The following is a 14,368-nucleotide window of genomic DNA, read 5'->3' as shown; positions in this document are numbered from 1 at the left end:
TCTTGGGTCACGTGAACCGACGGCCGCCATTTTATGCCACGTGACCGCCGCGCATGTGCACTTTAAAACGAAGACCAGCTGATCAGTCGAACGTCGTTCCGGTGCCGCGCGTGCGTGAAGATGGTGTCGGTGCTCCCGGGACGGAGAATCTCACGCGATGAACCGGTGAAAATGTGACTGAACCTCGGAACCCGAATCGATTCGACGCTCTCCGATAAATCCTGACACGGATTAGCGATGAACCTAACTTTGGGAAACCCTCACGGAAATGGACTGCTCTATGCCGGCTTTAATCAAGACCAAGGTGCGTATAACCCGCGCCCTTCTGCCGTTTTGACACTGGGCTGGTGTGTCAATATTGTTGTTCGCCCTACTAACCTCAAAAGCTACCCTGGGAACTTCGTACTTGGCAGAAGTTCCTCGAGTTCAGGAATGACAGTTTACGTTTTCATTGTTGAGGATTTTGCCTGGCATGGTTTCCAATTTTCCTATATTTATTGCTCTTTTGCAATCCTATCTTAATCCCTTTTGCTGCTTGCATCAGAAATCGGTCAAGATTTGCGTGTTATTACTGGACCGAGGGTTATATAAAGTTTTCTTGAAACTGGGTATCGGTGGTACGATGGTGTGTAGGGAGAGAGGTGATTCCGGTGCGTCTATCTCAAACGATACCCGGGGAGAAAAGAAAGCAATGAGATGCTCTCGTAAACAGATAGCAGAAGTATCAAATTGTTAACAAGCTCTCACGTGTTTGTAGGATGCTTCGCTTGCGGCATGGATAATGGATTCAGAGTGTATAATTGCGACCCGCTAAAGGAGAAGGAACGTCACGACTTTAATGATGGAGGACTGGGACATGTGGAGATGTTGTTTAGATGTAACTACTTGGCTCTGGTTGGCGGTGGCGCCAATCCGATGTATCCTGTGAATAGAGGTTAGTAATGTGGATCGTTTGGTATTTCGGTGGCAGATGGAGAGTGAACTAAAATATGATTTTCAGTCATGATCTGGGACGATCTCAAGAAGGCGCCAGCCATTACTTTGGAGTTTAATGCCCCTGTAAAGGGAGTGAAGCTACGGAGGGACAGAATCGTGGTGATCCTCGAGGGAGTGATTAAAGTGTATACTTTTACACAGAGCCCTCAACAGTTGCACGTATTCGAAACGAATCCGAATCCTCGAGGTCTTTGCGTCTTGTGTCCCAACAGCAACAACTCTCTTCTGGCCTTCCCAGGAAGGAAGAATGGACATGTCCAAGGTAAGCGCATCCTGAGTTGCCAATAAATCTACATTACCTTCCAACAAACGGTCACCACATGTATCGAAACTTTTTAGTTATAGACCTGGCGAATACAGAGAAGCAGCCATTGAACATTGAGGCTCACGAAACACCCCTTTCGTGTATAGCTCTGAATTTGCAAGGCACTCGACTGGCTACGGCTTCGGAAAAGGGCACTTTGATACGAGTCTTCGATGCTCAGAATGGTACCATGATCAACGAGCTGAGAAGGGGAGCTAACCATGCGAATATTTACTGGTAACTCTCCCTCTCGAGTCTTTTCCAAATTAATTGTTATGTCACCTTCCAGTTTGACAAGTGAATACATTGTAGTATAAACTTCAATCACGACTCGGCGTGGCTGTGCGTTGCCAGCGATCATGGCACGGTGCATGTCTTCTCAGTGGAGGACCAGAAATTAAATCGCCAGTCCAGTTTAGCCTCCGCCACCTTCCTGCCAAAGTACTTCAGCTCGAGTTGGAGCTTCTGCAAGTTCCAGGTACCAGGCGGTCCACAGTGCATGTGTGCCTTCGGGACCGATAACAATAGTATTATAGGTAAATCTGTTTCATCGCATGAATTATTATGAACATTTTATAATTTTCCTCTAACAAGAACACCTTTTTTTTTTAGTGATATGCGCCGATGGGAGTTACTACAAGTTCCTCTTCAACAACAAAGGGGAGTGCACGAGGGACGTCTACGCGCAGTTCCTGGAGATGACGGACGACAAGATGTGACTCGGCCAGGACTTGTAAATTGTAAACCGCCAACGTAACTCGTACGTTTCGCTTTCGTGTTGCGGATCGAGTCGGCCCTGATTGCGATCGAGCCTTCGAGTTGTCTCCGGAGGAGCCAACGGGGAGGTTCCTGGAGGGATTATTAACGCCGCGTTGATAGGGCGTAGGCCGACGGAACAGAGGAAGAATTCGACGACGAAGAGCTCGACCCTGAAGAGCACCCGACATATCGGGCCTTCGACTGAAAACGAGACTTGAATCAAGACTTAATTGCGCCCGGAGCGGGAAAGCTTATCGGCTTGTCGGCTTATCAGCTTTTCAATGGGCGATCACTTTTCGGAAAAACGTAACGGGAGGAGAATCCGGAATTATCGACACGTTTCATTGTCTAAGACCGGGCCTAAGAGACGCCACCTTTATAGGGCTGGATCTCCCAAGCTTTACCGGTAGTTTCGTCTCCTTTTCCGTACATTTATTATACATTATACACATGGAGTAATTATACAACTTAACCAGGAGCGTCGAAGTACCGCCGAGGTGGAGGACGAGGACGAGACTCTCGGCCTGGGCTTGGAAATAAAATGCGACCTCCAGGCCCGTTAACTTATTAGCGTCCACTTTTATCAAATAAAAGTGCGATCATGGTGTTGATTTACTCCGCTATCCGGTTTTATCACCTCTGTACTTGAATTCCGAGGTTATTACTGCCTACGGTTTTCAATTTCTATGGTTTCATTGGCTTTTGCGCTTTTTGGAGCCTCCGAGGATTTCATCTTAAGGGGGTGCCAAAGTCGCATTTGAGTAGGCGTTTATGACACTTTTTTACAAACCAGGTGCTTCGAATAGTTTTAAACTTTACACCTTTAATAAGGCTATAAGGACGCTCCTGATACCCAATAGAGTTTCATATTTTATGAAAAATTAAAAAAAAATATATATATAAGCAAACTTGTGAAAAATTGAAATTTCATGCGTGTCAGGACCTTCATTATAGTCTTCGTATTCACATTGTAAATATTGAAACGACTCGGTAGACCCAGTTTGGAGAAAAGTTTCATAAACGAGACACCTCTGACGTCACTTTCATGAAGCCTTAATACGTCGTTTTCGGATGCGCTTGATTTACTCCAAGAAGTGACGTTCAACAGTGTTTAACAATTGTAACAATACTGATCAAGGGTCTCCTTCGTTCACTAATTGTTCTCAACGTTCAGGCAGTTTTTTTTTCTTTTTTTTTTCCATCCCTCGGGTGAAAGAACGTGATATGATACATTTTGTTCATTTTTTATACCGCATGAATTTATGGGTCGACCCGATAGTAATCGAGCTGGCTGTGGGTCTCTTCCCATTTTCGAAATATGTCTCCTTTTTTCTCTCTCTCTCTCTTCAAGCGATTTTTCTATCTATTAAACGTCTAAGGGTCGACTCGAAGAAGCGTTGCATCGGAACTTTGTATTCTCGATTATTAGACGGGGCTGCTTCTTCGGGTCGTGCACTTCGTGGGTTAGGCCCTTCTTCTTCGTGTCCAAGCTCTCGTACGTCGTGTAGACGGTGAACCACACGTCGATGCAGATCAGGATGATCAGGACGATGAACATCCCTGTAACCGAGTCCTTTAGTCGAATGAAAAGTCGAGTTTAAGGGCGTATGGAAGTGTCCGAGGAGTAATTTCGATTCGATGCCCTTATCGCGTGAATATCCAGGGCCCACTTATAAAATGAAATGTTTTACATAAATGGAAATTAAATTGTTTATAAAAAAAAAAAAAATACGAAAAGGACCTTAGGGTCTTCATATTAAATGGTAAAAATCCAGAGAACTCTGTGCGCAGAATTTAGAAGAGTTTCGTTAGTAATCTTGACGGCACTTTCATATCGCCTTAAACTCTCCTTGATAAGGAGATTTGATAGGATGACTAACTTTCTATGAAATGCGCCTTTCCTAACAGGGCGACTATGGGACCACCCTCGTGCACTATCACGAGTGATAGGGTCAGGTAGATGATCTTCGCCATCATCACCATCATCCAGGGCGCCATGAAGAGCCGGTTATCCTGAGGGAGGAATCCCTTTTTAATTCAGGAACATTTTCCAAACTCGATATCCTGATTGTTCTTGTGATAATAAATGATTTACCTTTATAGCCCCGTACAGTAGGAGCATCGTCGTGAACAGGTGGATGATAGTTATCATCAGGAAGCAATACAGCCAGTACAACTCCGCTGGAAAAATCATGATACGAGTCGCCTAAATGTGATCCTGCGATGACCATTAGACTTTGTCGAGTCAGGTAAATTATCGATTTACTAAATAATGATGAATTACATATGGCGTTTCGATGAGCCTCATCCATTATCCTTGTAGTGAGGTGTCTAGAAGATACGTCGTCCAGGGCTTCTCGTTCCAGAGCGTCCTCTTTATCTATGGCGACCAGCTCTCGGATCTCCATCGCGTGGGCCAGCATCAGGAGCTGTATTATCAGGATAAATCCCGAACTGAACTGAAAAAACGAACGAGGCCTTTCGTTGGATTGTTTAGTAAGTTTGCGGGGTTCTTAAGGTGATACGAAAGGCGATTAGAGATTTAATAATGATATTAAAGGTCTCACCAAATGCGTGATCGCGATGAGGATGGTGCCCTGCTTCAAGCTGAAGAAGTGCAGGCAGGTCGTCAGCAACCTGAAGATCATCCTCGGAGAGTGGAAGATCCCTGGTTATGTTTGAAGACCCACTTCTCACCCTGAAGAATAAAAACAGCCCTGCGGGGAGGGATCGATTCGACATTGAAAAACCGCAGGGGAGGGCACAAGCGCTTAGAACGATCGCCTTGCTGCTCTATTATTTTTCATTTATCAAATCGATATCCTGCGTCTATTTTTAACGATCGGCCACGACAATTGGTCCCCAGCTAGGGGTAGGATTTTATTTCTGTCAAGCAGTCCCACGAGAATTAATTATAATCATTTTAAAACATAATTCCGCGCGATGAATACCAACATTATGGTGAGTTAAATCGACCCGACAGAGAATATGGAGTAAATTAATTATTTTTATTTTTTTTTTTCTTATCTTAAACATTTCTTTCCATACTTTCATAATTAAAGGCGTAATCGCGAATGTGCAATTCGGGGTAATGGGGACGTTCATTGCGCGTTTAGGGGGATGTATGACAGTTCTTTTAAACGGTCTTGACCTACCTTATGGGGTGTTTCGGAGCGGCTGGAATTTCTAGGTGCGAACCGAATCAATAACTTTCACTGATAAAGGGTCTTGATAATAACTGAACACCTTAACGTTGGACGGACGTAAAGAATCCAAAGCTTCCCCGTATGATTAGGGTGCGGATTTTATTTTATGTATTTGTTGTAACGTTCCTGTGGGGGACGTCGACGTCGACGAGTGCGCCAGGGCTGAATATTATTTTCTCTCGACCTGCACCACCGACGAGCCATTGCTCGAGGACATGCGCAATGTCTCTCGAGATGGTGCACCAATTTTAAAAATTCCACGTCGCTTGTCGTACTTATAATATTAAAATATTACAAGTAACTATTACTATTAAAATTACTACATACTATTAAAATATTTCTAAAGCTTTTCCCCAAACTGGGTTCACCGTATCGTTTGAAACTTCACCAGGTGATTACGAAGGCCCTGAGGATGAACGCGATGTTTGTAAAATGTCATAAATTTTCGGATAATTCGGTGCACCCAGATTGGAGAAAAGTTTTGTAAATACTTTGTTTTATATGTATATATAAAATCGCGTTTGTAGCTCCTTTGAGGTTTCCGAGGAAAATCCGTAAAGATTTCTCAGGTTTCGAGGGGTCGTTTGATACGTGAAACCGAGTAATCTCGAGACACGCTATCAGGGGTGGTCTCGAGTTATCACCTGGGGAGTCCCAGGACCCCTCGTTACCTGGGAGGGGCGCACTTGTAGAAACTCACACGTGACCTTCTAACTCATCGCAAAAGTTAGTTCGATCGAGGGTGAGTCACATTTCGAGTAGTCATAGAAACGAGCGAGTCGAGCCCGAGGAATAAATTCGGCTCATTTTCTGGGGACTATTCGAGCGATCGTCGACTTGCTAAGCGCGACCTTTTGACAAATTCCGACCTTTCAGAGGGTCCTTGATATTAATTTGGTTAACTTTTAGGGAGATAAGAGCCCTGGAGGATGGAGAGGAATTATCAGCGAGTCGGGGTCGGGGTCGGTGCTTTTCATAATCCACCGCGAGCGAAATACAGCGAGGAGACCAGAAATCTGATCAAAGGTAAAAAATGAATAAATAAATACATGAATATAAATTAATTATTTTGTAAAAGAATTCTTTTTTAATAATAGCTTTAATTGTAGATTTATCTTAGACGGAATGGAGTCATGGATAAGCATGATGCCCTGACATTTGGATTATTTTTCATTGATATTCCTGACCTTGGCTTTATTATTGACAGTGTTAATGGAGGAGTCCAGGCTGTCTATGATGCAAAGAAAATTCATTCAGGATGCTGTGGATCGAGGGGAACCCCTGCCACCCCCTGCAGAGCCAAAACCTGCGAAACCAAAGTATGCAGAGTCAAAGGTGACCCGTGTTAGACCTTTTTAAAGACGATTTCAAAGCAAGGATTCGTTTCCAAGAGTTATTCCTCCCTTTCTAGGCCTCGTATCCATGTCTCTGGAAGAAAAGGATGCAGGAAGCGATCGTCAGCAGCGGCGCCTACGAAAGAGAGCAGTACAGGAGGCTGGCTCCATTACGTAAGAGATACCTTTCTTAACAAGTTTCTAAAAAGAGAAATGAAGAAACGTCGATTATGTCGGCAGCGAATAAAGAAAAGCAGAAGCGACACCTGGCCTGCATGATGGCCTACGGGAAGGACATGCCCCTGACCCCTCAGGGGCCAAGAATTTTGCACAAAGCAAGGAGACAACCGCAGATCCCGGAAAACGTGGACGCTCTCCAAGACCGTACGTTCATTATTTACTTTCAAAGCGATCGGGAGGTCAATTATCATCCGGATTTAATATTTTAGTGGTGGACGGGATCCGGGAGAGGATGGAGTTCCTGACCGACATGGAGAACCTGGGCCAGGGGAAGAAATACCGGCCGATAATTCAACAAGAGATCGCCCAGAAGATCAGGCTCATGGAGGCGATCGACAAGGAGAAGTCTAAAGAGGTTCGAAGAGAAATGGGCGGTTTCGAGAGGCCGTGCATAAAAACGTGCCCCCTGGGCGAGCTGGATGACCCGTGAACTCCCCTTCGATTTTTGTACAACGGATGTATTTTATTCTCGAATAAACCGCGGTTGTAATATGGATTCAAAGTCGATTCAAATCTGCCGCTTCGTGGTTGGCGCGGAGGCATAGCTGGGTTCGTTGAGGCACTGCTAGATGGCCTGGCTACCGGGTCCACTGCTCTGTCGATAGATGGCGCTAGCAGCGAAGCCAGGATGGCGGCTTCGCTCTCTGGCACCTCCGCTCAGTTCCACGCCGCACGGCAACGGTGAGACACGTTCTCGTACTTTGCGCGTCGCGCGCTCGACGACCGACCAAGTAATTACAGTGCCCTACATTATCGCCTCCGATTATGTTTCCGTGATCAGTGAACAGTGCGACGGGCGAGACCGATCCTTTGTGAGGATCCGGCATCGATACATGGATACATCGAGACGTGTCGATAGCTCGAGAGCGCATCTCGCTGATCGTGGTCCAGGGTCGGGGAGAGGGGGGAGCGGTCCGGCTCTGCTCGGATGATCCACGAGAAACAAGATGGCGTCGACCGATCTCTCCTCCGGTAAATAGCGAGCCTTTTTCCTGCGTCAAGTCGAGATTAACCCGCGCCGCGGACTCTTTCCCAACAGAAATCTCTACGGAGGGGAAGGGGAAATCCGACGGTACCCCTCGCGCCCTAAAATTCCCTCCGAAATCTCGGATATGGTCCTTTCTTTACGCCGCACTTTCGCCCCGCGATGGTCGGCAAGGTAGGGCGCTCTTTCGATACGCAGCGTTGAAGTGTTGATTGTGTGTTTTTTTTTCCCTGTTCTTTTCGGCTGTTCCTGGAACCACCTGCTATGTCGGGATATGGACACGCAGGCTCGATACCGGCCTTCTACAGGGAGGTCTACGAGAAGATCTGCTCACCGGCTGGAGGGAACGTTGAGAGGGAAGTCTTCAAGTCTCTTCTCGTCAAGTCTCAACTCAGCAGCCCTGTACTCAGCCAGGTGATTATTTTCTAGATTTCATCCTCTCATTCGGGTGTTTTTTTGCAGAGAGGTAGATCGCTGGTACGTTGAATAATGATTTAAGGGTTTTCGGGTTTTTCCTGCCGTTTTGAGAAATGTGGCCAATCGGAGAATGTACCTGGCTCTTTGACACATGCATGTGTCTGTAAAAAGTACAGTTTCAGTGTACAGTTTATGCTCGTGAACTGGCATGCCTCTTCGGGCCATTATTATTACCCAAGTGGGACCGTGAGCGTGCGAACGGTTCTTAATGGGGTACACTGGTTTCATGCGGTTAATGATTCATACCTTTTTCAGGTTGAATTGTAAACAAACAAGTGGACTACATTCACCTAGGGTATATCATTGCTGCTAATATAAAGATTTTATTCATTACTCTACTAATTTCCATGTAACAACATTCGTTGAGTATCACTGTTTAGATACAAGTACACTTATCGGTTATATTTCTCCAATGATCTAATATAAATGCAAAATAATGTCTAGCAAACTTTTGATGTTTCCTGCATAATCTTCATAGCAGCAGTAATTATACACTGCAGGGGAAAGTTTTGTTCGTTTAGATTTTTTACAACTTGACCCAGCAAAAGCATTAAGTATTGATCGTAGCAAACCCATGTATTTCCTCAAGGTGCACATCGAGTGCTCCGATGGTGGTATCCGATAGTCGTTCAAAGGTGTTACGAAAGTCATTGATTAAAGCCACTAATGGCTCCGTTAGCAGTCCATTCGAGAGCAGTTTATAGGAGGAAAAAATAGCGCGGCGATTGTAGTTAATTGCGTTGATGCGCCATTGGATCGGAGATGTCACAATCCAGCCCAGCTTCCCGTGCTATCGGCGCGGCCTTATCAACACGCCTATTGCTGATTAATACGCGGACGTCTCCCTTCACGTCGAACCCCGTAGAAGATTCAAGCCCAAAGCATGTGACGCAGTGGAAAGAAGGGGAAAGGCTTGCGAAAGATGGCCCGAGTCCACGAGTCGATGTGGTCTCATTTGGATTAAAGGAGCATGGCCACATTTACGAGCGATACGTCCTCGCTCACTATTCTTGGGCATTGTACGGTGACGTTACTGATTGCCCACCGATAGGCAGCTGGTAATTGCAGCGCACTCTTCACGTCAGAGACCCACATCGGTGTCCTTCGCCCCATACAAAGGACTCCGACTGATGGGACCTCTTTACAGCGCAGCTGATCAGCATCGGGGAAGGGCCCAGGAAGGTCATCGGACGTCCAGAGGCGAACGTGACTTTTTTATTCCACGCATATAATCTCGCAGAGATTAAGGCGAGCCTGAAGGAGCTCACTGTCGGTGGATGAGAAGAAAAAGAAGAGCCATTCACTCGACGTCGATGATCACCGGAGGAGATATTTAATTCCTCCGATCAACGGGGAGGAAAGTGACGCAGGCTTATTTATATGTTACTCATAATTAAGTGGCAGTGCTCTCTAATTCAGTGCTTAGTCGTAACCCTCTGTAACATTATTTAACTAAAATACCTATACTTTTTAAGTCTCGATTCGAGGTTTCTCGAGGGTTGATTGAGGAAATATAGATAAGGATCCGAGGACCTTGTCGTGGAGGCGAACGACAATCGCGGGTATTGGACGATCGCCCTCGAGAATCACGTACCATGCGACAAGTGTCACAAACACATTGTGGGGGAGAGAGAGAGAGGGCCTCCCCCGTTATTTCTGCGCCACGGACGAGGCTAATTTCGCTTAATGGCGTTTCATTTCTTTCTCGCCTTGCGCTCGCACACGTATGCGGACTTCCTCTTTAACGCAACCATCGGCCAGGACTTCCCAGGATTCGACCCGGGAACACGTCTTTGATTTTTTGTTTTTTTTTTTTCTATATTATTCATGTGAAAAGTGCATTTCATGCCTTCTTCGAGTTCACTTAAACCCGAGCCGAGATAATAAAGAAGTCCTGGGGAAAAGAGAGAGGCACTCGGGGCGCGGACGAGGCGGAAAGAAAAAGAATCCGAGGAATGTTGTTACTTTCATTTATGGCCCAACCTCGGCCAGCGCTCGGCTTCGAGGAAACTCACGGGGAAACTTACGACTCTATGGAACCTGGAGTCCATTTTTTTTCCCTTTTTTTTTTTTACACCGAACAATGTTTTTCTTCCGATTTATTGATAATATCACGACAAAGGGCGAAATTGAACGACATGTGCAATGCCGAATGCCGTGAAAAATCGACGGAAGCGTAGCTCTTGTAGACGTGCTTGTATTGGTACTTGGTGCGAAACTCTACCAAGTTTATTGATATGCTGCGAGTATTTATGGATAACTAATGGATATTTATGTAGAATAGAGGTGTACAATTCTCGTAGTTCCATGTAAATGAGTGCTGAGAGGGCTTGGCACCGGTTTTAGGTACTAGGTAGAGTTTCGCACCAAATGCATAAGCTAGTATAAGTATACAGCCTTGTGAGCGCGACGCGTCGTTTATATTTCATCTCGGCTCTTTAAATTCTACGGAGATAATTTTTTTTCCATCTTTTTCCGTAGATCTGGGAGCTGGTCGACAGCAAGATGGGCTATTTAACCAGGAGTGGCCTCTACAAGGGACTGGCCTTGGTCGCCTTCGCTCAGCAAGGGAAACAGCCGAGCGACAAACTCCTGGAGAACACGGAATCTCAAGGTTGGCGATGCCTCCTCTTCGGGTTCCTTCCTGTACATGCAGGAGGTCGATAACGATTATTAATTGATTCTTCATCCTCAGAACTGCCGGTCCCGGTTTTGGGCGACCTCTCGGAGGTGACTCTCCTGGCCCAGCGGATGTACCGGAACACTAACCCGGCAAAACTGAATCTCAGCTACCTGGAGATCTGCAACCTGGACACCATCGAGGTCAACCTGGTACCTGAGAAGAAGGGCATCTTTTTGAAGCACGTGGAGTACCAGGTGGCCAGCAAGGTTAGGAGAGATTTCAGGGAAAACGGCGATTTCAGGATGAACTATCGGACTGGTAATGGCAATCACTTTTCAGAGATTCAACTCGGTGGTGTACCGACGTTACAACGACTTCGTCTCGCTGCACGAGCTACTTCTTGCGAGGTTCCCCTACAGGCTGATACCGAAGCTGCCACCAAAGAAAATCGTGGGAGGTAACTTGATGGACTTGAAGTCTTGGCCATTAAGCAGGACAAGGAGACATTACGCTAAGGGTGGGTTCCACTTTCCGTGGATTCATTATAACGTTGCAATCCCTCTTCAGCGGATTCCCAGTTCCTGGAGGAGAGGAGGCGCTCGCTTCTGCGGTTCCTGACGCTGATTGCCCGACACCCGGTGGTCAGCCAGGACCCCATCGTGCAGTTCTTCTTCACGTACACCGGCGAGGAGACCCAGCACAAGATTCGCGAGGTCTTCCGGCGAGTCCCGGACGAGTTCGCGACCTCGGAGCTGGCCTCCAGGGCGAAGGAGCTCGTGCCCGCGGAGACCCTGACCGAATTCGCCAACAGCAGGGATCAGATCAAGGTGATACTTGCCGGGATCTCGCGGCTGAAGAACATCGCCGACTGCCTGGCCATCCGGTCTCATGGATACGCCGTCGACATGGCCGAACTCGGCACCCAGCTGACGAATCTGGCTGCCGAGTCGCACGGCAGCAGTTCCTGGGTCACCGGGGGCTCCACGATCTGGCACGACATGAAGAAGGGCTTCCACGTAATCTCAAAGTACTAGAGAAAGACAGAAAAGAGACATGAGGTTCCTTAATGACGCAAAGTAGACGTCCTCTCGCGACTTCCGTAACGCCGCACCGTTGCGCTAATATTAAAACCGTCGTCGGTTGGGTAACAAAATCATGGCTATTGTAATGTTTGCGCGGTGACACACCTTGTCTCGTTTACGTCGTGAGGTCCAATGTCTGCTTTGTGCATACCAAAGACGTGTACAGGGAGCGTGTAGAATTTATTTCACTGTATGAAACACTTAACCTATCTACGGTTAATGTGGAGGTCCTTTCGTATCACTTTAAGGATGTAGATGCTTTCTTGAAGAGATTCGCTGCGTATCGTTTGCGTCTTTGGTGCGTAGCTTGGCTAAGGTGATGCGTAACCCTTCGGGGCTTCCAGGGAATTCAGCCTGCTCTCGACGAGGGCTCTTCAGCAAGCCGTAAGGGAAGAGACCATGGTGTGCGAGAGATTGAACCTCCTCCTGGATATTCTGGTAGCGCATAGGATCCTCTGCGAGAGACACGAGCGAGGGGTCAGCGCGGACCACCAGCGAGCGTTGTCGACGATGCTGGCCTTGAAGAAGAGGCAGATGCAGGGCGTCATCAGAGGGACCGACGTGAGAGCCTTTATATTGATGATGCGAAGAACGCTTAGCGCCTATCGCGTCGTAGATACGCAAAAAAGACCCTCGTCCGATTTAAGGTCGTCGAGGGTATTTAGTACCTCGGTTTCCTCTTCCAGGCCGACACCGTGGAGTACCTGGAGAACAAGATGGTCGCCCAGGAGTCCGTGATCGCGAACGTCGAGCTGAGGAACTCCTTTTCCCTGCATTGCCTGCACATGGAGACTCAACTCGTCCATGCACACCTGGAGATCCTCGCGACGGTCCTGCAGAGCCTCGTCAGCGTCCAGATAAGAGGACACTCCGAGGTGAGCTCTACATCCCTTGGTCACTCTTCTTCGGGTCCTGGTATTAATCTCTCTTCCGCTTCTCTTTCCGCTCCCTGAAGGAACTCCGGTAGGTTGGGATCCCCTCCTCGCTCGACGAGCGGCAAGTACTCCCTGGAGTGTCCTTGGAGTTTCAATTTCTTTCCTTCTTGCAGCTGGCGGAGGTGTGGAAGCTGATCGAGCCGACGATCACGAAGTGCCTGCCCGAGAAGGCGGCGAGCGGGTCCAATGGCATCTCATAGCGGAGGCGCATCTCTTTATTCGGGCAATACTCACTCTTCTTTAACGATTCGCGTCGATACCACGGACAGTTTGTACAAAATGTACATGGTATCCGCGCTTCTGATTAATCCGCTCTAGTTTGAACCAATTGACCGAAAACGGGGATTGTTGGTATTTGCTCATCGAGCAGTGATAATGCATTCTTCATGTCTGGAAAGCAAGAGCAGGAACCCGACCTAGGGGATATTCACTCGGAAATCGGTTGCCTTCGATTTTATACGATAAACGGCTACGTGATTCGATAACAAGTGACGATCGGCCTTATAATAGTAACAATGTTTAGATGATCTTTCACAATTTCCACGTGAATTCGGGAATTAAAATATCCACGGTTTCCTGAGTGAGTAACCCCTTGACCCCGACCTCACAGGACGGGCCTCGAGGAAGAGAACAAAGACTTATCGAGCTTGCGAAATTAATGTTCGTTTATCTTCTACTTGTTCGCATTGTCTTCGCCCCTTGTATATAGGGCGCACATTCCAGAGATTCGCGTAAACGCGAAAAAAGGGCTTTCGTTGTATTGGGGTCCTTTTTAAGGAACTTCTTTCTGCAAATTGGGCAGGGCGAAGGCTCCAGGCTTTCGGGGAGATCCTGAAAGATTCGGTGCATCATTCACTAAGTGGGCATTCCTTGTTGTGTACTTAACATTGTTTACGCCGAGGAAAAAATCCTGGCTTTAAACTGGTTGCATAATCTTGTAAATACTCGAATGGATGTACATACGTTTATTGATATCGGGTCTTGGAGACGGTATCTAGGTGATTGTTTATGCATGGAAACAAGTGCACTTATTCCTTTTTAAAAGACAGTGACTTCCGGGAGTTGGAACGACTCGAGGGTACATTTCCTCAGTCTGCGGAGAGTGGACGGGGCCTCTTGAGAAATCATTTATTCGTTATCCCCACGTTGATCGTGGTCACTATTATATTATTGATATTAATATTATTATTATTATGTATTTTACACACGTTATGCGATAGTTTACTCTTTGATAATACAAGATATCTGAGTTAACGATAAGGCTTACGATGGCTTCTCTTAGTGACCATTACTTCTTATAGAAATTAGTTGTCTTTCCTGTTTTCAAACTTTCGCGCCACCAGCGACACACCGCGTGACGGCTGACTCGTTAACTACATACCAGTATCCACTTTCAAGCAATGAATGGTAATTCATTCTTCTATTAA

General features: G+C 46.7%; 4 protein-coding genes across 6 annotated transcripts; 3 read left to right on the top strand and 1 right to left on the bottom strand.

Annotated features, from left to right (window-relative positions):
• Positions 1-101: 101 nt before the first annotated feature.
• Positions 102-2,670, top strand: LOC105695110 (WD repeat domain phosphoinositide-interacting protein 3). Its single transcript, XM_012416408.1, has 6 exons — positions 102-304; positions 758-934; positions 1,001-1,258; positions 1,336-1,537; positions 1,613-1,836; positions 1,913-2,670. The coding sequence occupies exons 1-6, from the start codon at positions 238-240 to the stop codon at positions 2,017-2,019; spliced, it is 1,035 nt and encodes a 344-aa protein (XP_012271831.1). The 5' UTR covers positions 102-237; the 3' UTR covers positions 2,020-2,670.
• A 409-nt stretch (positions 2,671-3,079) lies between these two features.
• On the bottom strand, positions 3,080-5,439 carry LOC105694975. 2 transcript variants are annotated; one of them, XM_012416171.1, is made up of 6 exons: positions 5,215-5,439; positions 4,627-4,776; positions 4,344-4,518; positions 4,155-4,240; positions 3,940-4,072; positions 3,080-3,619 (listed from the first exon to the last, which is right to left on the bottom strand). In XM_012416171.1, exons 2-6 carry the CDS (start codon positions 4,705-4,707, stop codon positions 3,426-3,428), a joined length of 669 nt encoding a protein of 222 aa, XP_012271594.1. In that variant the 5' UTR covers positions 4,708-4,776; positions 5,215-5,439; the 3' UTR covers positions 3,080-3,425. The 2 variants fall into 2 exon arrangements, with proteins under 2 accessions (XP_012271594.1, XP_012271595.1); XM_012416172.1 differs by having other exon boundaries at positions 4,627-4,757.
• On the top strand, positions 4,814-7,288 carry LOC105694974 (UPF0193 protein EVG1). Its single transcript, XM_012416170.1, has 6 exons — positions 4,814-4,931; positions 6,175-6,291; positions 6,473-6,600; positions 6,677-6,773; positions 6,840-6,983; positions 7,049-7,288. The coding sequence occupies exons 2-6, from the start codon at positions 6,195-6,197 to the stop codon at positions 7,267-7,269; spliced, it is 687 nt and encodes a 228-aa protein (XP_012271593.1). The 5' UTR covers positions 4,814-4,931; positions 6,175-6,194; the 3' UTR covers positions 7,270-7,288.
• A 230-nt stretch (positions 7,289-7,518) lies between these two features.
• On the top strand, positions 7,519-14,201 carry LOC105695169 (sorting nexin-8). 2 transcript variants are annotated; one of them, XM_012416515.1, is made up of 9 exons: positions 7,519-7,811; positions 8,111-8,238; positions 10,783-10,915; positions 10,997-11,190; positions 11,264-11,381; positions 11,492-11,951; positions 12,351-12,567; positions 12,693-12,881; positions 13,055-14,201. In XM_012416515.1, the coding sequence occupies exons 1-9, from the start codon at positions 7,787-7,789 to the stop codon at positions 13,139-13,141; spliced, it is 1,551 nt and encodes a 516-aa protein (XP_012271938.1). In that variant the 5' UTR covers positions 7,519-7,786; the 3' UTR covers positions 13,142-14,201. The 2 variants fall into 2 exon arrangements, with proteins under 2 accessions (XP_012271938.1, XP_012271940.1); XM_012416517.2 differs by having other exon boundaries at positions 12,693-12,969; positions 13,055-13,166.
• The last annotated feature ends 167 nt before the right edge of the window (positions 14,202-14,368 follow it).

The sequence above is a fragment of the Orussus abietinus genome, unplaced genomic scaffold (genome assembly GCF_000612105.2).
Source record: "Orussus abietinus isolate OABI.00-Male unplaced genomic scaffold, Oabi_2.0 scaffold82, whole genome shotgun sequence".
Lineage (NCBI taxonomy): Eukaryota > Metazoa > Arthropoda > Insecta > Hymenoptera > Orussidae > Orussus > Orussus abietinus.
Note: the sequence above shows the minus strand (reverse complement) of the source record. Positions and strands in the feature narration are given on the sequence as shown.